Source organism: Cygnus olor, chromosome 4 (assembly GCF_009769625.2).
Source record: "Cygnus olor isolate bCygOlo1 chromosome 4, bCygOlo1.pri.v2, whole genome shotgun sequence".
Classification (NCBI taxonomy): Eukaryota; Metazoa; Chordata; class Aves; order Anseriformes; family Anatidae; genus Cygnus; species Cygnus olor.
Window position 1 is genome coordinate 53767763 of NC_049172.1, and position 25002 is coordinate 53792764.

The following is a 25002-nucleotide window of genomic DNA, read 5'->3' on the forward strand; positions in this document are numbered from 1 at the left end:
ACCAGTAATGCTCTGCCGCGCACCAGCTGCACCCAGCCCTACATGTGACGGGTGTTCAGGGCAGTCCTGGCACGTGAGCCTCAGGGAGGTGAAGCCTTCCAGAACCACTCTGATTTTTTACGGTCAGCCTTACGGGCTGGCACTGTGTGGGTGGCAGCTGAGGACACTGCTGGGTGTTCCTTCAGTGATAGCTGAAGATGAGTTTCACTCATGTGGTAACAGCTTGGAAAAAGCAAACAAACCTCAGCTTGAAACTACTAGTGAAGTGAAGGTTCTATTTTTAACACCTAGAAGGATTAAAAAAAAAAAAAAGCTTTGTGCTCATCATCACCAGCAACACTCACGGTTGCAATGCAGTAAGGCAGGCTGTTTTTGCACCCGGGACACAGGAGTTCGCACTCAGGGAGCTGGAACGCACAGTGCGGACAGGCTGTCGTTGGCTCTTCTGCCTCGCTTGTGTCGGGACGTCTAGAAGTAAGGCACCAGTGTGACTAAAAATTCAAGCTCTGAACTCGAACAAAGGTGTTTACAATGCTTTTGATACTTAGCAAGTGTTTTTCCTTTTAGCTAGCTGCATGGCTTCCAGTTGCTATTTTGTTCTACCAGGTAATTTCCTGCAATTATCACCTGAGCTTCATCACCAGTATGTAAAGTCAGAAATGGGTCATTTTTTAGTCTAATTGTAAACAACATAACTGTAGTTTGATATCTTTCTTTCAAAACTGGCCACAAAGTAACAAGAATTAAGACTGCCATCTGACTGGGCCAATACCACATCACAAGTTTGTTTTTGTCAACTGTTTGCCAGAAGGCCGGGCCTGATCCAGACATCCCGGACTTGGTTAAGGGGAGGGGGAAGAGAAGGACTCTTTTTTTCTTTTTTCAGGTCTTTTATGTGGCCTTAATGTTCTAGGGAGTATTTGTAGAAAAATACTTCAGATTCACTTTTAGCATGTTTTCATTTTAACAATGAATGAGATACATTTTTTTCTAATGTTTAACCTAGCAAGTTTTGAGACAGGTAGGTGGCTTCCTGTGCTAGTCTGTAGGAAGACTGATTTCACGTTTGATTAACCTGAGCATGTATCTATGTCCCTTGCAATGGCCTATTCTTTTGTCTCCACTTAAGAAACCCGAGGCATGGATAAGCAATATACATTAAGGACAAGTCAACACAACTTTTAAAATTGATGTCCTATTTTAGAAGCTTCCTGGAATTTTCTAGAAATATCAACAAGCAGTAGGGATGGACCTTGAGTGAATTTAAAACAAAATGGTTAAAAGATGCTAAGCAGGATAGGATAAATGGTTCTCACAGGACACTTCTCTGTTCAGCATGCTCATAAAATATGATGTTGATGCCAGCTCATAAATAATATTGAGACTTAATATGGGCCAGCATCAAAGAATTCCAGAAGAACTTTGAGACCAAATGACAAGAAAATATAAGGGGTGGGGGGAGCCAGGGCAAGTCTTTAGACTGTAGGCTTTAGGAGCAAAAATAACATTGCAAATAAAACCTTGATAGTGGGTACACCTGAAAGCACAGATTAACACCGCTCACCTGACCATTGCTTCAATTTTCTTTTTGTATTTCGGATCTATTTTATTTCGATACTCGGGTCTCATCAACATGGCAGCGAAATTGAAGGCGGAGTTCTTCAGTCCTGCTCTGTGACACTCAATTACTGTTGAAGTCAAAATTGGTACGATGTCTGCAACAGAATGAAATAATACCAAATATTTATTTACCAATATTAATGTTGAAAGCCTTTGAGCTACTAGGGCTTAACAAGTATTGATGAAAAATGACAGTATTTGTCTTCTGCCTCACAGTACACAGTTGCACAAATCTGCAATTCCCATAACCATAACCAAAAAATTATGTTTTCACCTCTCACTGCCTTGCACTTCTGAAGCTCAGCCTGGCAGCAGGACTGTTTTGATTACAATAATTTCTCACAAAGCTGGTCTACGCAGTTTAAAGACATAATTTGTAATGAAGTATTTGGGAACACTGTCTGTAAAAAGATAAACTGGGATTACAACTGACCAGGAATTAACAGAAGGGACAGGCTGACCTGTGACACAGAGAAGGGCCTGTGTGCACATGCAAAGACGGATGCACTCACTGTCAGTACCGTGGTCATATGTGACAGGAGTCTGCACATAGCGGTCTCAAAGAAAATTTGTCTTTAATAAAGCTCAATATAACAAAAAATGGTATTTTTCAAAAGAAGCCTGATTAAAACCTTGTGATAAAGTCACAGAATTGATCAGTTCGTTACATACCATCCTGAGATTTGTGCGTGGCTCAGGCAACTTAGTGTTGCAGTCACAGTGGTTAAGGAACTCGTGTATTGAAGAGCTGTCCTGTGGAGGAGGGCAGGGCACTCTGAATAGTCTTTGTTGCGTGTGCAGTAAGATCGCAGGAGGACAATGCACCTCTAACACAATGGCTTAACGAACTCTTCTGCGCTGCCAGTACTTACGTGACGGGAACTTGCTGATGTTGTTGGCTACACGTATGAGCATACGCGCTCCCTTCATGTGATCTCCACGTTTCACGTGAGCCTGGAACACAACAAACCGCAAATTAACTGCAGCCTTCAGAGAGTATGCATCCATATGTACACTTCAATAAATCAGAGACTGTGCAACATATGTGCAAACTCAGTTTTTAAGTTCAATACCTTTACTAAAATATAGCTGTGTAGAATCATAAGGTTTGTAGCCATCTCAGAAGGAATTTTAATCTTCTGGGTCTTTAATTCTGAATACATACTGAAAAGAACATCGTGTGCGTTTCGGTAGTTCCCTTAAAAACAAACAAAACTGAACAGTAAATTTAACTTTTCTTAACGATTTCTTTACTAATAACATAAAAGGAAGCTAGACAGGAAGCTATATTAACTCTTAGAGCAAAACCTTTGCATGACAATTTCTTTGGAAAGTCAGAAGCAGCTGCTTGTTGTTGTATCCTAAACAGTATCAGCCAGGGAGTTAAATAAGAAAAAAATTACACTTGCAGAAGACATCTAAACAGCAGCAAAATACACATGTGGATGACAATTTTGCATAACAGAACTTAAAAAACGGAAGATGCTGTATCCAATACATTGCTCCCACAGTAATGTAGAGAAAAGGTTCTATGAGAGTATCAGAGCACTTAGACCTGTTACCTTTTTCTGTTCTTCAGTGTCAGGTATTTAAAAGTTAATGCTTAAATTTTAATGTAAAGAACTTCTACTTTATCATTTGCTCTGACATCTCCTTGCCTCTGCAACTGAACAAGCCCCAAAGCTTTCAGAAATGATTTACATTGAGTGTTACTTCACTAGATTATACTGCTTCAAGGTTACTGCCCAGGATTTTCCAGAAACCACAGGATTCCCTTGACTTACCAACACAGCTGAATTAGTTGTTTCAGCAATAGTTTTTCTCTACATCTCTACAAAGCCATTTGTTTTGTTTTGTTACAGACTATAATTGAATCAAGCTGCTGTATTGGTGTGACAGCTGAGTATCACTCCAGGATTAGTTGCTGGAAAACGGTATTAATTTTTCATGCTGTGTTACTGACTCTCAGTATAGCATGGTCAGTCTTAAAATCAGGTGAACATAAAATGGCATACCCAAAGGGAAACACCCGACAGTACAGGCTTATGTTTAAGTTTTAATGGATTTTTAAGGAAAAGAATAAGCTGCATTGGTGAAAATCAAACTTCAAAATCAAACTCACTGAAATCTCCTGAAGGAAGAGGGGAAAATCTAAACCTGTTCCTCTGCAGAGGGAACAGTTACTGCAAGACAGGTGACTTTACTGAGAAAAATGTGCTACTTATTTACACAGTGCTGCAGAACACATCGATACTGGTAGGGAATATGACATACAACACGGGGTATGGCATTTTAAGTGTATGTTTTCAGATTCAAAGCATCTAGTGAATTGAATAATTAACCCCCTGAGCCTTTACATTTCTGGCTTACATAATTAGCACAAATGAATTATTTACTGCTATGATGAATTGGGAAATCATGCTTTTCAAAGGCATAAGAGATTTTCCCCCCCAAGCTTAGCCCACTGCTGAGGAGCAGTCCATAAATGTTAATTTGCACGGGCATAACTGTCCTCCTGTTCCTGAGGCTGCTACTTTTCCTTCAGAGATTATCTTTCTTAACTTACATGAAATAAAAAGTGAGCAGTGTTACGGTAGGGCTGTCGCCATGGCTACAGAAAAATGCAGCTAATGGAGGAGACAGAAATAAGGGCTAGAAACAAAATTAGCTAATTTCTTTTTTTCTGTTTCTAACTTCAGGGGAAAACAAGACTTAAGTAAACAGGTATCTGGTCCTTCAGCAGAAAACATCTCCTGTGCACATCTACTGAAAAAAATCAAGAGCTTAAATGTGCGAAGACTAAAGGATCAGTAAACTGATTGCATGGGAACTGCATGTAGTTTAACTGCAGTTCTAACATCTGTGCTATAAAGATAAGCAGAGTTGCAGCTAGACCCCATTAATAAATTTACTTGAATATAAGGAATGCAGCTATTTTCCATAATTTTCTGTTTTCCAAACATGCAATATGCAGTTACAAGTCCCAATCTTTTCACAAAGGCTACTTCAAATTCAAAACTAAACTTGAATATAATTAAAAACTTTGTATTTACAGAACAGATTTGTTCTAAGGCTATATAGGATATATTATATAGTATAATCCTATATGAATAACGGTACCTGCAGTATTGCAAGGCTGTAGCATCAGATACGTTGTGATATCAGGAAGAGAAAGGCTTACCTGAGCACTGCTCCTCCCTGGCAATTATTATAGCAGTCCTGGCAGCTTCTCGGTATTGCTTCAGTGCCATGTACAAGCGGAATAGGTACTTGGCATCCTTAATTAAACGATACAAAAGCAATTAATGCTGACTAAACACATACTGTTGTGCTCCCCTCCTTGACCTACCCGTCCCACCACCACGCTTTCCAACGGACGTGGACAAGCTGCCTTGGTTTGTGAAGCACTGTCCACACCACCATGCTTTAGCCACGCTACGTTTGTTCCCCCGGGAGCTCTGGCTGCTCGGCCAGGGCCAGACGAACGCCCTCTGAGGGCCCTGGGGTTAGCTGCCCTGTATGGGTGGAAAGCTAACAACTTCCGGCCTGAAGTCATCTATGGCAACAGGAGAGAACCAAAGGACTCCAGAATCTTGCTAGAGGTGCTTGAAGTTGTTATTGTGGCTCTAGATGCAGATAGTGCTTAGCGTGAATAAGGATGACTACAGGTCGTCATTAAAGCGTGTGTTGCACCAGGACAATAGGGTAGACACTCAAGACAGATAAAAGAGTTGAAAATTATGGGGACAATCAGCTAACAAAGTGCATAAAATTTCTAATTTGCTATACTATGTACTGTTGATATGTTACAGGACTCAAGAATGGCAAATGCAGCAAAGGGTTCACCCAAGAACTGGCAATCCAACATCAAAAAAATTAGTGAAATATTTTTAAACCAAAACTTTAAAAAGCAAGATGGCAGTATTGGTACCCAAATAGCTAGCACACTCATCAAGAGAACGGCACTTCCATGGGTGTTTTGAGAAAACCCTCAAAACCCTTTTGTTATTCCTAAAAACACAGCCAAAATACAAACTGCAAGATAATATGGCCTTGCTTATGAGGAAAAGGAACAGTTATTAAAAAAATAATAATCTGGCCTAGGGCCACTATTTTATATCTTTAACAGTGATTTCAAAAATGGAATAATAAAAAAAAAAGAAGTGCATAACAATCTTTGAAATAGTCAAGATTAATTTAATCTGCAATACTGTACATAATGGTATGTTCCCTACTTAAATACAGGCAAATCAGAAAAAAAAAAAAAAAAAAAAAAAAAGACACTAGTAGCTTTATGGACAGCTTAGCAAAACCAAACAAAAAAAAAAAAGCCAAACACAACTAATTCTGTGATATTATTAGTAAAACCAAACACTTACAAAGTATATATTTATGATAAAATAATAAAAAAAATCCTTAAAAATAATTGTATTAATCAACGTGCTGTTCTCTGGAATACTGTGTAGCTTTTGTATGCAAATCTCAAACACACGAAATAAAACAAATTCAAAGGAAGAGAAATATGAAAGGTATAAATACGTTTCCTGATAAAGAAGACAACTGCAAAGGTTAACTTCTTACTTGAGAGGCAGGGAAAAAAAAAAAGAAAAAACAGAAGAAAAATCACTGAAATAAAAGCAAGAGAGAAAGACTGGTATACAGAAAGAAGAAGGGCAGGTCAACTTCTTCTTTTTAACTCTCAATATGAGGCAAAATGTTAAGTGACTGAAAGTAAACTAATGATGGAATGGAATTTTAAGTAACACTCAATCCAAAGTTAGAACATGATAAGTACCTTAATTTAACAATTTTGAAACAGTTATTTGTACAATAAAGTAAACACAACTGCGTCTATTAGTGAATATTATTTATCCTGAGTTCCCTGAGTTGAGCCAAAAGAAAAATATTATGAGTGGTAGGTCAGGATGTAATTTTTCCCAGCTCCTGACGCCTCCTAGCATAGACGCAGACAGCTGCTACACCGCGGGTAGCGGAAGGCTGCACTTCCCCCTCCAGGCTGCACCTCTCCCTGTTCTCCTGCCCAGGAAGAAGGATCCTGTCCCAGAGAAGACCAGCCACACAATATGGTATTTGCCATGCCCTTAGTTGTGTTTTCATTAAATAAAATATTTAAATAATTCACACAGCAGCTGTATGTAGAAGAAAATATAAAAGTAGAAGACATTTAAGAAGGCATTAAGTGAGTCTTATGTTCTACTTTCATATCATAACTTTCAAAATTAGCTGTTTAAAAGCAATAAATAGAGAAAGGAATAATCAGTTGTCACCACATTTCCTAAAATCTTCAGAAAAAAAGAATTATTGCAATCTAACTGATCTTAATTTTAGATAGCCAGAATTTTAATTTAGTTTTGCTTTTTAAACCACTTGTACTTAGAAAATATGCACACGTAAAACAGCAGAACCTTGCTAGTTAACGTTTCCTGAAAAATACAACAGGACACACGTGAAAAATTAAGAATCTTTGCAAGTTAATAAATACAATAGGCAACATAATAACACATTAAAAGAAAGGGTTTATTATTAGACAATAGTGCAGCAAAATTATGCTAGGTATAATAATTTTCTTAATATGGTACTTCATTAAAATCCCATAAGGTTGTTGGGTGAGAAAAGCAACCAGGCTCCTCTGAGCAATTACCTGGTTTGAAGATGAATGCCGAAAGGATTAGCAAGTTTCTGCTGCACGGCTATTTTAAATTCACTCTCACTTTCAGCTTTACAAAAATACTACCACATAAAAGCTGCTATTCTCTAAAACCAACCCCATGTGCTTGGTACGGCTCTGTAGCATAATAAGGACAAGGGTGAATTGCTTTCTAAGTCGATTTTTTAAACAAATAGGTATGATTTGATTAAGTAAAATTATGTTACTCACTGAGAGAGACTATGGCAGATTGGATTATAGCATTCAGAAGAACAAGAAAGAGCGTTTAAACACAGAAAAGAAAGCTCTACATTGAATTTCAAAACAATGTTAAATATGGCAATTACGGCATTCACACAATTGCTGGATGTCTTCTAAAATCTTTAAAACCTCTTCACTATGGAGATTATGCTGTAACTCGCTCCCCTTATCCAATCCTAGGCACTTTTTTCAACCAGATGGCTAGGCTGCTGCTCACAGAAGAAAGACAGGATGCTACAGCTACTATCCACCCTACTTCCAGCATAAATATGAAATTACTTCTGCTTACGCAGATGCTGCTCAGATTTTTCACACTGTGCCTCTAACAGCTTCATTCTCTTCTGGTCTCCTGCAGTTGGATTCTGTTTGCTTCATTACGTTTTGCTTCTCTCATAATTTTATTATTGTTCAACATTCAAATCACAGATGAATAATAAGAGGTAAATAAAAAGAGATCCTATAGACATAGAGGATTTTTTTCTTAATTTTAATTTTATAAAAGCAAGGTTGACTCGGCCATCAACTGTCTAGTTGCGTCTAAAAATCTGACATATCAAATCTCTTGACACTATATGGAGAACAGAGAGACAGAATTTTTAATCTCACTAAAGAATCAAAAACCACATCTGTAACATTAGGGGTGAAATAGCCTTACTGCCAAGATCACGTCAACTCCATTGTTACCAAACCTTTCTCCCCTCAGTAAGGCAGAATTTACTCTCTTCTATAAATATAATTTTGTATCTGACTATATTTACTGTGAGTTTGAGCTCAAGAGCTTAAGTTCCTTGACTGAGGAATAAATTGCAGACTGCAGTGCCTGCACCTGAGGTCTGGCTTTCATAGCAGAAAACCTTGGGTGCATTGCCATTTGGCTCACTGATCACACACCAGCAGTCACCCTGCAAAAGAGCTGTTTGTCATCGTAACCTCAATGCTGATGTTGTGATGTCTAGCACTGTATTTACAGCGGACGTTTTTAATCTTCCCAGAAAAAAAAAAATCACAAACCGAGTATGATCAAAATTTACTTCTTATATTTCAAGCATAAATCCAACACACGTTCTGCTTACACTGTGAATTATCCTTTTCTATTATTACCAAACCTATGGTATTGGCTACTAATACACAAAAATCTGTCAGCAAGTATCTTTCAACTCCCACATGCCTACCTATATACATAAGAGATGAAATAGTCTACCAAAAGCCTTTTATTACACCCAGTGAATGCTTTGCAATTAACAAAGGAGCAGGAAACCTGGAAGGAAGGGCAGTGGTCATTTCTAAATTTTATCACGTGACTTTAAAAGAAGCCTCATAGCTGCCTCTTAGCACACAGAGCACCTCCTAAATCATATACAAAAAAAAAAATATGGTTTTAAGGATCCAAGGAAGATTTCCTATGAATGACAACATAAAAATCAACGTCCACAGTATTTCCTATTGTTAATCAAACTTCCATGCTAGTAAGGTCTGACACCAAAAACCTTCAAATGTACTTCCTGTTATTTCATTTTCTTTTTTATCATAAATATGTATTCTCCAACACAGAGCAGAAACTCTGTTTTAGTTTACAGAACTGCAGCCTCTATTTGCAGATAAAACTAACTTGATGAATAACCAATCTGAAATTTAGAGTAAACATACTAAAAAAAACAAAGATTTTTTTTTTTCAAAAAAAAAATTTTCGTTGTCGTATGGGCATTCACACGAAGCCGGTACATTTTCAGGTGATCTCAGTGGCAAATCTTCCCTTCAATTCACATTTTAAAACTGAACTGCTTTGGGTTAAGCTCTTTTTGAGTCACTGATCACTTAAGAAACAACAGAGAGCTGAATAATTCTGAAAATCTGTCCACAACTTTTGTCCTAAGTTGATGTGTAAATGGTTTTTGTCCTTCATTCACTACTACCACCTTACTTTCTTCCACTGCAACAACAGTAAGACCAATTCCCCATTCTGCTAGAAGACGTCAGTGCTGCAGCTTGTCTTGCTGACTGACCATCTGGGAAAGGCAACTGCCAGTTGGCTTGCTGCTATGACCAAACAGCAAAGTTTTGTCTCTTTTCCTCAGCGTGAGCATTAATTTGGATCTACTCTGCTAAGCTTAGAGAAAGATGATTGTACCTAAGATAGTTACTTGCTTTCTTATCTTTCTGAAACTGGAGTTACTGGGTGAAATGGCTCAAAGAGTGATCATATATGCGTTACTCCCCAATAAGAGCAAGCTAAAAAGCAATCTGTAGCTACCAAAAAATTTAGGACAAAATAAACTCAAAAGACCTTGCAGTACAGCAACAGGATGCAACAGCAGTGATAGAAATCCAATACCTTAGGCATGCCATCGCTCTCTCCCATAAGGTAATCTATCAGCTGATTTGTTAGGGCTTCATCTTTTGCCTGTCCCACCTATTAAATAAAGACAGAAGAAATTATCATTACATGAAAGAGGAAGGAAAAAATACTTATACACAAGGAGACTTTTCATTAAAAACTGAAACTAGATACATTTAAAATACATTTTTTTTTAGTTCTGTGTGCTTAAACCAGATGGTTACTTGGTTCACCAGCTCTGACATGCGGTAGGTTCATATTTATTTTCTAATGCGCTATGTCAGGGGATTATAACCAACAGGTCTCTATCAGCACGAACCGTTCCTCTGCTTCAGGGTTACGAATCTAGGCACCTCGAACTGAAGCGCACTGTCACAAAGCTATGTCTATCAACCCAGCACAATTTTTATCTCGGAGGAATATTCAGTGCTGATCAATAGAATAAAGCCAGCACTATCTGACCAAAGTTGAAGAGAGAGTCTCAAAACATGGCTGAAATGTTGGATTCCACTGTGATCCATATCATACAACTGCAGCAATAGCCTTTGTGCTGTTTCATAGCCTTTGGCTTACTCATCTGGGCTGAAACATCTGGATTCAGAATGAATCATTCAACACCTCAAACATCAGTCTTACAAGTCTTGCCCCATAGCTCTGTGAGCTGGAAGGCCTTCAGAGTAGCTGTGCTAGCTCCATGCAGAGTCAGCTCTACCGTTTTAAGGATCTGAAAAAACTCTAGTGATTCCCAACAAGATTTTCAAAGCTGGGAGTCCTTCAAGGGGACAGATGCAGTCAGAGAATAGTTTGCACAGTGGAAAGAAGATAGCACTAAACACTAGTGTAAAGTATTTCCCCCCTGCTCAGCCCTGGTGAGGCCACATCTGGAGTACTGTGTCCAGTTCTGGGCTCCCCAGTACAAGGGGGATAATGGATGTACTGGAGAGAGTCCAGCAAAGGGCCACGCAGATGACTACGAGTCAGAAGCATCTCTCATACGAGGAAATGCTCAGAGAGCTGGGACTGTTTTTCCTAGAGAAGAGAAGGCTTAGAGGGAATCTCCTCAATGTATGTAAATACCTGAAGGGAGGGTGCAAAGAGGACAGATCCAGGCTCTTTTCAGTGGTGCCCAGTGATGGGACAAGAGGCAATGGGCACAATGTGAAACACAGAGAATTCCACCTGAACTCAGGGAAACACTATTTTACTGCAAGGGTGACTGAGCACTAGAACAGATTGCCCAGAGAAGTTGTGGTGTCTCCACCCATGGAAATATTCAAAACTTGACCAGAAGTGGTCCTGGGCAACCTGCTCTAGGTGCCCCTGTTTGAGCAGAAGGCTTGGACCACATGACCTTCAGAGGTCCCTTCCAACCCCACCAATTCTGTGATTCTGTGAGAGAGAAAGAGAGAATGGAGGCATGTTGACCTCTCTTACCACAGTGCACAGACTGGAAAAATCAGCAAGACTGAGAAGTCATATACGGATATTGTTACAAAAAGAAAGTTCCACACTCAGGTATCTCTGACTCAAAGCCATAAAGGTACGAATGTATTAATAAACTCTCCTAGGAACACTGAAAACACTTTTTCCACTTGTGTCAGAACTAATTTACTCAATGTAAATATCACCTTTATTGATAGAGTTTTCCTTCTATTTGCAATCTGTCCAAACACACTCATTGGCACTAAGAAAATGCAATAATACTGAAAGTAAACCCCTTGAAAAGATGAGATTTTTTGTTGTTGTAACAAAGTTGCTTACTGTTTCAATTGCCATTTCTATAGACAAGTTATCTTCTGTGCATGGACTTTTTATAAAGTGCTTTAAAGCCTAAAATGAAAGAAAAAAAAGAGTTAAAACTGAGATACACGAACTTAACATTTGCCTCACTTTTATCAAGTTGTTTCTTTCTGTCTTTTGACAGAAAAGTGGCACACTAGACGCTTATCTTGATGCTTATAGCCATCAGGATAACCACATGCTATAAAGGTAGCAGCAGCTCTTACTCTTGCAAGAAAGAGTATTTACACTTAGTAGGCATCATCTGACAGACCTGTGTGTCAGAAGTGTCAATTGAAACACTTCCTTCTTTTAAAATAATGGTTTAAGTTTGGATATGCAACGCTATTTAATAACCTATTTCTTCAGCGACCAAATCTTCACTGGTTAAGCAAATAAACTCTAAGTAAATTCTACTTATCCGTTCACGTCATTTAGAGATTCACAGAGAATAGTGTGTTGTTGATTCACCTGGAGCCTCTACTGTTCGAAAAATTTATGTGCGTGGCACTGTATAATTCATAGAATCCAATAATAGAGAGAGCTCACTCTAATATAAAAAGGTGTAAAAAAAGCTAAGTATGTATATCAGTTAAGGCAGATAAAAAGTCTACCATGAACGTCTCTAATCTGGAAGTCCTGTACTTTGGACAGTTTCTATGACTCTTCAACTCTCATTGGTTTATCTTTTAAGTACTGACCCGTGCATATTGGCCACACAGCAAGAAAAATTTTCCTGCTTGAAAATGTTTCTTTTCTCCTTCAAAATATAGTGCAATGCTCTGATAATCTTCATTGCTAGTATTCTCAGAACCTGCAACACAAAGAACGGAAGGATAGCAGAGTATTCTTATTAAGTAAGACAAAGCCTACCAAAGAATTAAATTCCTATTTTACAAAGGAAAACAAAGCCAGCTAGACTCAAATTGTCTTACACATTTGTTTTTCTACTTAATCAAAGGCTAAATGTCAGATATCAGGAGCTAATAATGCAGTGTAATAATTGTTTCCATAGGTTTTTGCACTGTAATGGGATTTCTGTTTTTTATTTAACGGACATAATAAAATGGCATAACTATGACCCAGTAATGATTTTTTTCATTATGTCTTGGCAACAATAAAACAGAACAAGTAATTATGAGATTATCACTGGGATTATTTTATTTAAGATTATGAGAATATATCTGTATTGCACAGTAAAAGACTATCAGGAGCAATCTAACCATGTAGCAGCAGGGAATACTACCAAGTCTTCTAACCAAGTTTCCATTTTTCCGTACACATATAAAATAAAGACAGCCACTTCTTCAGAGTAAGTTTTAAAGAGTTTTTCCACCCACTTAAATTACAATTTGAGACACCCTATTCTGGATAGGAGAGAAGGAAGAAAGCATAAGGAATAATAGGACAATACTGCCCACCTTGAAAAGCAGCTGTAATAGTACATCACTAAGCTAACTGTTGTCAATCTTTTATAGTTACCATAGCAAGAATAGATTTTTAAAGGAAGAGATTAATCAATAACACGAGACAATTTGGTAGAAACTTATGTACTTATGTGAAACTGTGTCCACAAAGAAGGCTGCCTGACAGTGGAGAAAAACAGAAAATGTGTTGCAAATCAACAAGCTGGCCACTAACTGACTTGATAACCTGAGGTAAAAGTGAGCTTCTCAGCAAGTCCTCCTTTTGCCTTCCACTGAGACAACAGGAGGCCATGAAGGGCCTTACGAGAAGAAAAAAAAAAAAAGGACAAGTAAGATAAACGTTAAAAAAAAGAGCTGGAACCATGACAAAAAGAAAAGGGGATAAAAATCAATATTACTAGTAAAAATCTAAGTTTCAGAAAAGTAGTACTAACTATATTAAGGTCAAAGAAAAGGATTCCACAACTGACACAGGAAAACAGTCTAGACAAATGCTTTACCTCTGCAGATAAACAGAAAAAGCTCCAACACAGTCAAGAATTTAAGAACAACCTATGCTGAGGATCACGGGAGACACCTGAGCTGAAAGTGAACCCTAGCTTATAGGCCTGAATTAGATACAGGGTGACAAATCTGACCATGGTGACTGAAAATAGACCAGAAAAGGAAACCAAATTTCACAGCCCTTGTCTTATCATTTCAAATTGGTCTAAAGCAAGTAAAAGAATAGCACAACACATTACAAACTGCTGAACTGGAATACTCACTGATGATATCAGCATAAATCTCCATCTTGTTGTGTTGTTGAGCTAAAGTGAAAGCCTCATTATTACACTTGGACATGACCAGGAATTGGATGGCAGAGCCATAGTCACCAAGCTTCAGGAAGAATCTAGTCAAAATGAACAAATTAATACTTTAGTTAAGTAACATAATGAATAATACTCCAAATGTTTTAAGAAACATACTGTATTTGTGGCCTGCAAGTATAATACATTTCTAGTTTATTTTATATCTCAAATATTTTAAGTAGGTTGCTAAAACTAACTTAGTATAAATAATACAACATGGCAACTTTTATTATTGTCTAAACTCACTACTTCAGGCTTATGTAATCGTTAAAAAGTTAAAGATAAATTAATAAAACAGTACCTGCTTAATTGCTTAGTTGCCCAAATTTTAGAGAACTCAAATCACCAAACTGAAATATATAGTCATTGACCAAGCACTAATAACCAGAGTCAGACACATTAGCATGCCTCACCGACTTCCAATAGGTATGGCCTCTCTTACTCTTTTTAAACTCTGACTGCCCATCCCATAAAGGGAAAGTTCAATGAAACAGGAACACTAAGAATATAACTCCTGAGAGAAGTTAATATGAATACTGTGTATAACAATTGATGTTACTATGTTCTCCATAGTTGCATCTAGAAAATCACTAACTTCATAAATACAATTGTGGTTTAAGAGTGATACATGATTTAAACAGAAAAGAAAGCAAATAAATGTAAGAATGAGAGATGTCATGGGATGCATAAAGACTGCTGTTGTGGAAATATTATATATTCTACAAGCTTACAAGATTTATTTAAATTCAGTTTACTATACTGAGCACAATTTTAGTCTCAGACAACAACATGGAAGAAAGAAACATAGTTAATAGCTCTCAAAGGTGACTAATTTTTTAATCTATGTCATGTATTATTACCTGGCCACCATCTTTGCTCCATCAAGAGACTGTGTTTCTCTCACAATATTAACGGCCTTTTCAGGATTATTAAGGTGATCCAAATACAGTCGGATTACGCTGTCCCACTGTTTTGCATTTTCATAAGCCATCACAGCTTCCTTGTAACTGTAAAAGCAATGGTTTCAGTTTTCTAACTTTTAAATAACTCTTTACAGTATGGTATGAAAGAAACGAACAGTATTTTACTTCTAAGAGGTTACTCTATGTCACCTTCTTTTCAGTTTGCATTTAATAACCTTGTTCTGTATTTACCAAGATTTTTTTCTCTCTTTATTTTCTTCTTTCACTCTTTATTTTCTCTTGGGAGATGGAAGGTTGAGACAACAGAAAAATTTCTGCCACACCAGTATTTTTGACCTACTCTGCCAGTATCCCTTTGGGTATATCTTAGAAGTAGTTAATCTGTTCCATCAGTGAACATCATCTGTTCCATCGGTTCTATATTAAATCGCTTGGGACTGAGAGAATAATAAAATCCAAACAGATGATAGCTAGTTGTAGAATTTCAAAAATTATACTTTATTTTCTGCTCTGTAAACAAGTTCAAGAAATGTCTCATTCTCACACTACGGAATTGTCACAAATAGTATTTTTTTTCTTATCAACCCAATCATTTAGCTTTGGTGGTCTCCCATTATAAGCTGTTGTTATTCTGGAGCACATTTACTTAGAAGCAACGACAAGCAGAAAACTACTTTTTGTGATTAAATATAACTTATTTGGGGCTTTTTCATTCAGCCAATAGTTTCACTTTATTCAGTATTTTGCAAGGGCGGTTAAAATGTAACAGTAATGTGTTTATAGAATGAATTTTTTTTCATGATTATTCACACTTTGAATGACCTTAAAAATCACAGCTTTATGAAAGGAGCTGTTAGAAACAAACTAGACTTCAATGCTCTACTAACTGAAATGCTGCATTGGGTGCAGTACCTTAAAACCTTTAATAATTTTTGTTAAAAAGACAGTAATGCTTGGATGGAAAAAAAAAACCACAAAAAAACAACAATTAAAACATCTTTGATCCTTAGACTATGTTAAAATCTTTATGTAACACCTAAACTTACAGATTTCAGAATCCCTTTTCACAATGATGTTCTATGTAAAATTTGAAGTCTTTTATAGAAAGAACAATGTATTTCGTAGATAATAATATTTTATAAATGCAGATAAGCACGCAAACACACCTGCCATCTGCTTCTTTGGCCTTTGCATATTGTAGATGAATCTTTGGAGATGACACATGAGAAAGAAGCTCACCAACCTTTGCCCTAGACAGACAAGATAGTAGTCATTTAAGAAATATTTCTGATTTCAAATTTTCTCCAGTAAAACAGGCATATTTATATTGATACTGAAAAAGAGTTAAGAAAAAGCAGTAACTGAACATAACGTATAAGCTTTGAAGGTATTTTTATATTTTCAAAAGGCTGCACTTGATGGAAATGGAACTGGAAATTATAGACTGCTTCATGGGCATACAAGCCTTAAGTAGCACAGTACCTTCTTTGTTTGAGATGTATGAGTGTAAGAAGTACCAGACCGACCATTTCTGTCTCTATTATTCTCCAACTCATTTACAGAAGCAGCACAGTATTAAAACTGTACCTACAGGAGGGGTATTTCTGATCTCTACTATAATCTGCTCTTGATATTAAAAATGCATAAAACATAATTAGGTAAAAACTAAGGCTTTCAGTCTCTCCACAAATTGTACTTATCCCCTGTAAGTTTGACAATAACCAAACTCACTTTAGACATTAATATTATTGAACATTGTTAGTTGCTTTGACAGCTCATGATACTGACTCCGTTTGAACCACAAACTTAGAACTGTTTCCAACCATCTGAATATTCAGTCTCAGCTATGTATTTTACAACCAAAGAAATTTAATGAACTAAACAGTAACTACAAGAATAAAATGATTAAATCCAGTGCACGCACACACACACACAAAGGACTCAAAACTGCATGTAACTAATTTAAACATATCACACAACCAGAGGAAACAGGGAGACTATCCTCCATTTCCAGGAAGACTATATTTAAGCCAACGTTAGCTTTTGAGAATATCTGGTGAACACTGTTCTTCTTCAAGCTTGGTGCAGGGAACCATAAAAATCAATGAAACATAAGACATTTTGCAGTATTAACAGATTTGTTCTTTCCTAAAGAGCACACAGCACTTCCTCTGTCTCAAGAAATGTAACACTTCCCTGGAACCTGTACGTACCAGTTTTTACACCGGATGTATACTGATGCTGCCTTGTCATAATATTGTCCCTTTTCATACAGCTGAGCAGCTTCTGAAAATTGCTGTAATATTGAAAATCATTATAACATCATTTGTAAATTCTGATTACAAGTAAATATCTTAATGTATTCACAAATTCAACCTTAGCTTTATTAACTCATCTGCATACCTTCATACTCTCCAGAATAGTTCCACAGTCTCTTTTTAGTAACCTACTGGGATGTTTAATGGCCTGGTTTACCCCTCGACGGATATCTCCCGTTCGAATGGACATTTGAGCTATTCCAGCGAGGCAAGCTTCATCATGTTCCTGGTACTAGCAAGCAAATAAAAAGCAGTAACTATACGTTATACATCAGAAACCTCAGCTCACAAAACCGTAGCAACAAAGCACCGAATCAAATTAACAAAATATTACATGGTCTCAGTTAAATCAATTTTTGTCTAGCAATTCTTGCTTAACTTCAACTATTATTTACTTATTAAGAATTCCACTTAGTTTTCTTCTTAACCTTTGGTGTTAAATTTTTACATTTTACTTACAAAATCTGTCCAGGCCAAGCCTACAGAGAATGTTTTTACAGTTGGCTCAGTACTATTCCTCTTTTTCCTTCAAAACCAACAGTAAAAACAGAAAAAGAAGGAAATATTACACTTGCAGTCTCCCTTCATTTTTTTTAAAAAGATGGTGATCCCACTGATATTTTATAAAGCCAAATGGCCTCAATTCAGAAAACAATTGCTATTTTCCCTATTACGTTTCCCTATTATCATTTGATCTGTTTCATAATAGACATTTTGCAAATATCAGGGAAAATAATGCCAAAATAAGGGAGGATCTATTGAACATGATGTTTATTTTCTAATGCAATCCTTGTCTATCTTTATGCAGATAACAACTCAGTAAAAAAGAACAGAAGGAATAATTAGGACTTTTGTTTTAACAATGAAAATCCTGGCAATATTACCCATGGTATTTGCATGTCTATTATGAAGCTGCTCAAATGATAAAAAAAACTAAGTCTAGTTGTGCCGTGTTAATACAATGGCAGTACTGCCTTAAAAGTAGAGAAAGCATTGTTCTGTGTATTAAAAATAACAGAAGTGCAAAGACTACTATCCCAAAAGCCGTAGTTGTACAGATTTAGAGCTGAATATAAAAACCTAGTAAATCTGAAACACGACAACTAAATGTGCAGTATGATAGTACACATGCTATCGTTACTAAAAAGGAATTACCTTATTGTCTCCAGTGATTCCCTTCTCATAATGTGCCAGAGCATTAATATAATCACCCCTAAAAGAAAATTGGAAGTTATATGGAACAACAGTTTTAACAGGAAGTGATAATTACCTTCCCACTATAACAAATCTTTGAGACAGGTTATGCATCTATTTGTCTTGCTTCAGACATAAAGACTGCATACAAGGATGCAAGGTATACAAAAGATGGAAGTCACACAGTATGTGATTGTGTTTCCCTCACACTTTATTAAGCAACTAGTCAAAAGGGCCATCCGTTTCTCAATTCTTTTACACTGAGACCAATAAAATTCCCTGAGAGACAGGCAAAGAGTACCCAAGTGTGCAATATGCCTCAATAATTCAATCTCTACTTCCACACGTTTTGCTGGAAAATAAACCAATCTTCTAAAATTACTTAGTATTTTTTTATCATAAAAATTAAAGCTTTTTTTTCTTAAGTACATTCAGTTTTCTTAAGTACAACACAAGTTACAGATGGTCACATAGCTTCAGCTGCCCATTCCCTCCTTTCTGTGACCAGCAAGTGTCCTCCCACAGTTCTAGGGGCATTATGGAGATGAGAAAGAGTTTTTCCAGGAACTTTACTAATATATAGAAATTTTCACCTTGGTTTTGATGTTAAACAGACTGTGTTTAATCTACAAAGAATTAGCTATAGAACAGACTTTAAAATCTGGCAAATGGATGATACATTCTCTCTTTCAGAGACTGTCAGGCTTGAAATTTGACACTCCTCTTTCTAAAATGTGTGAGAATATGAAGCTTCTTGGGTGTTGAAGGAAAGACAAGCTAAAGTTTTAAATGCAAGGCTTTCATCTGATATAAGAAGTGTTAAATGCTGTGAATTTCCTCTATTTTCCAAACACTGATCTGCAACAAAGTACTATTTAGTAGATTATATTATATAGTTGACCTACCAGTTGAAAAGAACACAGATATACTGTAATTAATCAAAAGTAACTATTATTTTCTAACCTATGTCTCTAGCGTGAAGTATTCACACAAAACTAGTTTTCCTGGCACTATAGCTGCAAGAACTGACAGGCTCCCTTTTCAGCGATAACGTAAGCTAATGTATCTCAATTCCATTGTTTTTCTAATTAGCATGAGCACTGGTTTAATATTTTTATACAGCAGCAGTTTAGGAGAACTTACGTGAATTCAAGCTGCATTGCATACTCCTTTGATATGAAGGGGATTTGGTCTGGGGCCAACCGCTTAGCCAGCTGAAGTGCACTGTCCCAGTGTTGCAAGTCTTTTCGCATCTATTAAAAAGAGTAACATTTTCTGATGCAGATATCAAATTCTGAATTGTAATACAAAATTTATACTTGTACAATTATAATACTATAATATTTATAATACTTATAATATTATATAAATACAGTTATAGAGCTAGCATTCTAGAAGGAAGCAGACAATTTGAGAGAGCTACATACATCCTAAAAGAATGTTGGGTGGTCACACAATAGCAAGAACAAAACTATAAAAGGGCAAAATTATCAGAAGGTAAAATATTCCAACATTAAGGTGAAGACTGCAGAAAAAAAATTCACACATCTTGAATACCTCAAGTGCAGCAGTAGGACGGGAGGATGCCAGATATAAATCCTGAGCCAGATTAAAATCACCAGTAAACATGGCAAGGTGTCCTGCTAAAAGGTTGTGGTCTTCTATTCCCTGCAAAAAGACACAATAGGTGCAACAGTATGCCAAAAGACAAGGAAAAAAAAAGGTCATAACATAATCTATTATAGCAAAACAATACATCTGGACATTTGACAGTTATACATATCAGATTCTACAAACCAGAAAAAGCCCTCATTTTCTTTTTGTAGCTCAAAGCCAGTATTGCAATCACTGTCTAAAGTCAGCATTTTGCAGAAGCATATTCTTAAGGTACAATTTCACGTACACTTTTAGAAGTCTAACTTCAATCTGCCTAAAAAATATTAGTTGCCTTAAACATTTTCTCACAAATAACAAAGGCAAAGAGCCCGTCTGACACATGAACATATCCTGCTGCTCTCAAGCAAATGTGGGAAACAATGTTGTGCATCCCAGTAGAATGCTGCACCCACTTGAAGAGCAAACTGTCAAGAGTTCTGCAGTTTGAATGTTTTTTTTTCCTCTCTGATTACTAACTCCATTGAAAATAATTCGCCTTTTATTTAAAAAGAAACAAAATTTTCACAAAAGGAATAAGAATTCAGCAATTCTTAAGAAGAATTAATGCATAATGTTTCCCATTAAAAGGGACTTCACATTTTACCTTTATTTGTTCCAGTGACATCACCATCCCAGCATTACCAAATGTCCGATAAACACGTATTGCAAAATCCACCTCCATATGATATAAGCAGGCTTTGGCCAGTTCATTCCAACCACACTGGTCATTCAGAAGCCTGCATATCTCCCAGGCTTCAGAAAACCTATAGAAGACAAAAGTAACTTTAATATTACTTGTATCTAGAATTCCTTCTCAACACATTTTGTTCCTAATACTATGGCAGGGAAAACCCAAGAAGTTTCTACTTCTAAGCCATGGAGAGACAATTACCAGAAAGAAGGGAGAAATACAAACACTACAGCACTGCTTTCTCCTCTTTCTACCACACTTTTTCAGGAAATCACCTGCTTTTCCTATTCTGGCATTCTTTCCATTATACTGATTTTTCTTTGTTTCATTACATTGTGAGGTGAGTGGGCAAGAATCACTTTTAGAAGAGCCACTGTCAAAGAACCACAGATCAGTTTTGAAAAAAATTACTTTTACTTGACAGTGGAAAAACAAATAAAGCAGCAGTGTGTCACTTACTTTGGTCTGCATAGACAGCTACATGGCCTGAGGGATCAATATCATGTATCAATACTCAGTATGACATTTTTAGATCACTAGGATACACTGCATAGAGCTATAAGCACAGAAGAAAACATTTTACACAATATAATTAAAACACAAATGTACCTTTTCAACATTAACGTTTGAGTAAGCATTTCTGCCAGCTCATTAGGTCCAAAGTCTTTCAAATTTCCAAGGAAACTGTGAGTACTGAGATAGATATTGTTTGTTTTCCCACTCTGAGTCTGACAAGTTAGTTCTCCATTATACAACAGCAAAGGTTTATGGGAAAAGGGGACATCGGTGCCACCTGCCAATATAACCTTGGACCCTAGATTTCATGATCAGGAAGAAGAGAAGACATCATTTAAAAAAATCCCTACTTGGTAAAAAACATAGTAAGCAGTCAGTGTAGATCTGTTGGGTATTAAACTCAAGGTTTCTAATTCTCATAGTCACGATCAAGTACAAGTGTATGCTATTTAGCATAGTAGAAATACGTAATTTAAATCTTCTAAATTATTACAGTAATTTTCCAAATGTTTGTAGATAAATTTATCGGTGCTTGTCAAAAATACAGAAATTGCTATGATTACAGTTTTGGCAAACAGTAAGTGAACACGAGTTTTGTCATCTCGATCTGAAGAGTTTCTCATGAATATTTCAAAATTCAGTTAAAGCACAACATGTAAATTTCAGACAAAAGATTATAGTAGCAAAAAGCCTGAAGGGTTAAGACCAACTTTACAGAGAAACCTACGCAGCATCTAGTTTTCTGTTAATCAGTTACACTTCAAAACTTGTGTACTACTGTTCATTTTCATATGCAGTTACGAAAATATTTAACAGAAAAGAAAAAATAGAACATGCTTTGCTTTATTAACTGAAATAGTTAATAAGATTTTAAAAGAATTTACAGTACCTTGAATGGCGTCTTTATGAAAGACATAAGTATATGCTTTATCATCATCATAAGCAACAAAAACACCTTTATCCATTGGCCAGTTTTCCCACAGGATTCCTTTAATAGTTGGTGAGAAATTTGGAATCTCATATAATCTATCATTTACCTACAAATAATGCAAAAGTAAAATTACTAGGAAGCAAGACTAATGACACAAGGTAAATTTTCATCACGATAATGATTAAAAATAAATAAAAGTAGTGCAGAAATATGAAATTCATATTACAAAGAAGTTTTCTTATGAGCAGCGACTCTGATAATTGTCTCTGATAATTAAACAATATTTGTTTAATTATTTAATTAATTAAACAATATTTGTTTAATTAAACAATAATTGTTTAACTCATAAAGGAAGTAAGTAAGTGTTATAAGCATGATATTTACTTTCCTTAGAAGAAGGGTATTGAGACAGGCAGTGAAACTGAAAGGTAATACCTGTTACCTGGCTAAATTATCTGTATTTGAATACACAAATGCATTCATTTCTGACAACTACTGACAAGGAAATTAGTATAATTAAATTGTCCTGATCTACCGTGACATTTGTATTTCCTTACATTACCATTAGGTTATCTTCAAGCCTTTCTGGCAATTTCTTCTTCCAGCATACATGCTGGAGTGACATAAGTTTTTTCATTCTCTACTACACGCGCTGTAAGAGCTTACTTGTAAATACAATGGCATGGGTATCCCACACTAACTTACCGGACAGTAGACAAAGCCATCACTTTTTTCATCTATGAAAGCCAGCCTGGTTCCATTGGGATCGGGAAAAATTTTTCTCACGCTGACAGGATGACGATATTCATTCACATATTGCCAGTCTTCAATGTAGAAATAATGAATAACTCCAGTCTAACAAGAAATATCAGAAAAATCTAATAACGGCACTAATAAATGGCAAGTAGATAATTAACAGGATCATAGTTTTTCCCTTCCTAGAATTCTGAGCATGAAGAGTGTTTAAAGAAAAGTGTTTCCAGCTTTTTTTTTGGCTTCTTTCCTCCTTCACAGATGTTATTGGGCAGGATAGGAAAACTTGAGGCTTTTTAGGGAGTGGGGCAAAAAAAAAAAAGGAGGTTTGAAGATTTTTGTTTATTTATTATTATTATTTTAATGAAAACCCCATTTCCTGCTTTCCCTAATAAAAAGATACAAGTATCCATTACTGTAGCAGAAGGACAGAGCTTTCTCTTTCTTCTCTGATTAGTACTAGTTGTGAATTCCACTAACATGTGACTGCAAAAAACAGAAATAAACTAAGAATCCAGAGACCTGAATTCATCCAAGTAAACTTTAGACATCCTAATGTAAGAGCATAATTAATCAACATAACAATAAGATCTTCAGCCAAGATCTGAATTACCCACTGAAAGTGCTTCTTTCTCTGCACATATACAGGAGAAAATGGAAGCTAACCTATTTATTTGGTTCTGTTTTGGTTCCTATTACTTGACTTCTCTTCAAGCAAAACGTAACCATGAGAGACTTTTAGAGAAGGGGATAGAAAAGGTGTGCTCTTGTTCTCACTCTGCTTTATGGAGAACAACTGTCTTTACTGCACAGTTCTCAAACCAGGGGAAATTTCTGCCTCTTTCCCGAAAGAAGCTTAACCTTCAACCCATGCTGAAAAATTTGCCTCCCAGGAAGAACTACAAATTCTTAAGTACAGGTGTACCTAATCCAGGGGGAAAAAAGTAATCAAACTTACTGTTGAAAAATTGTGTTAATCACCTAGTACTGCACAAAGAACAATAGAAGTAAAAGAAGGCTTTTGAAGTCAATTGTAAAACTTGCACACACCAAATTGATCAGCTTTGAATTTGGCATTTTAAATTCATCAATACCAGTTTTACCTAGATAAAAAGGCAACTGAGGAGACAGGAAAGCACTCGACTACTACAAAACCATTCAAGTTATTAAACCAGTGATAACACCAAAGACAGCAATTCTGTCTTTCCTCTGGAAGGTCACCACCTTGTCTTATAAAGAGCACAGAACTACAATGTCAAATGTACCTTGTAATCCCAGTGGCAGAAAATACTAAACCCGAAGAAACTACCCCTCCCCAAACCTCCCCCCAAAACCATAACAATGTGCACATGTTCACATCGTTTTTCAGTGCCCTCTTAATTTCTATCCTGGTTGAAACACCCCTAAAAAATTATCTTCTGACAAAAGCTTCAATAGTAAGTCAAGACCTCCATTTACGTATCATACCTGCTTACCTCATTACCTCTGTGTCCACATCTATCACATCACCACCTAATTCAACATATTTTCTTCAAGGGCTATCTTTTTGCTTATATCTGGAAGACACATTGATTCCCAAACCTCTCACTACTGCAATAGCATTAAATTCTGCTATTAAAAAGCAGCCCTTTGCACTAAACACTAGTAAAAGCAAAACTTAACCCTCCTGCCAAAGCATCTCTCATAAATTCAATAGTAAAGGAAGTTGGATGCAGTTTTGACTGCTTTTGCATAGAAGATAATCCACATTAAATTTCTCAGAAGCATAATTTCTGCTAAAAATATAATGAGTAATAATCCAAATCATTTGGTAGAAACGTATTCTGTTTAAAAGGACACTTAAAAACAGAAATAATACTCACATCCGTGCCATATATGAGGAAGTCACCAGTTAAAGCGTGGCACAAAATTCGGCATTTATCATCACCCGCTGGGAAGAGTCGAGTTTCCCGTTCTTCCTGAGCATCCAAACCTTCACTTTCTATCTAAATGTAAAGAATAAAATGAACTTAAAAACTCCACCGTTAACAACAATGTATCAAAGTTTACCTGTATCAAACTATATGCAAATGAGATGAA

At 36.4% G+C, this 25002-nt stretch overlaps 1 protein-coding gene across 4 annotated transcripts in view; it reads right to left on the bottom strand.

The window, feature by feature from the left end:
- WDR19 (WD repeat domain 19) overlaps positions 1-25002 on the bottom strand; it is a 41245-nt gene that overhangs the window by 3180 nt on the left and 13063 nt on the right. For all 4 annotated transcript variants that reach the window (XM_040557025.1, XM_040557024.1, XM_040557026.1 and 1 more), the window contains 21 exons: positions 24786-24908; positions 22876-23025; positions 22129-22276; positions 21333-21537; positions 20637-20796; positions 19934-20044; positions 19520-19629; positions 18338-18395; positions 17268-17414; positions 17078-17160; positions 16031-16114; positions 14802-14948; positions 13858-13982; positions 12365-12477; positions 11646-11714; positions 9882-9959; positions 4802-4898; positions 2694-2818; positions 2493-2574; positions 1565-1715; positions 345-468 (listed from right to left, as the gene is read on the bottom strand). In XM_040557025.1, coding sequence (XP_040412959.1) covers positions 345-468; positions 1565-1715; positions 2493-2574; positions 2694-2818; positions 4802-4898; positions 9882-9959; positions 11646-11714; positions 12365-12477; positions 13858-13982; positions 14802-14948; positions 16031-16114; positions 17078-17160; positions 17268-17414; positions 18338-18395; positions 19520-19629; positions 19934-20044; positions 20637-20796; positions 21333-21537; positions 22129-22276; positions 22876-23025; positions 24786-24908 — 2490 coding nt within the window. The remainder of the gene's footprint in view (positions 1-344; positions 469-1564; positions 1716-2492; positions 2575-2693; positions 2819-4801; positions 4899-9881; positions 9960-11645; positions 11715-12364; positions 12478-13857; positions 13983-14801; positions 14949-16030; positions 16115-17077; positions 17161-17267; positions 17415-18337; positions 18396-19519; positions 19630-19933; positions 20045-20636; positions 20797-21332; positions 21538-22128; positions 22277-22875; positions 23026-24785; positions 24909-25002) is intronic.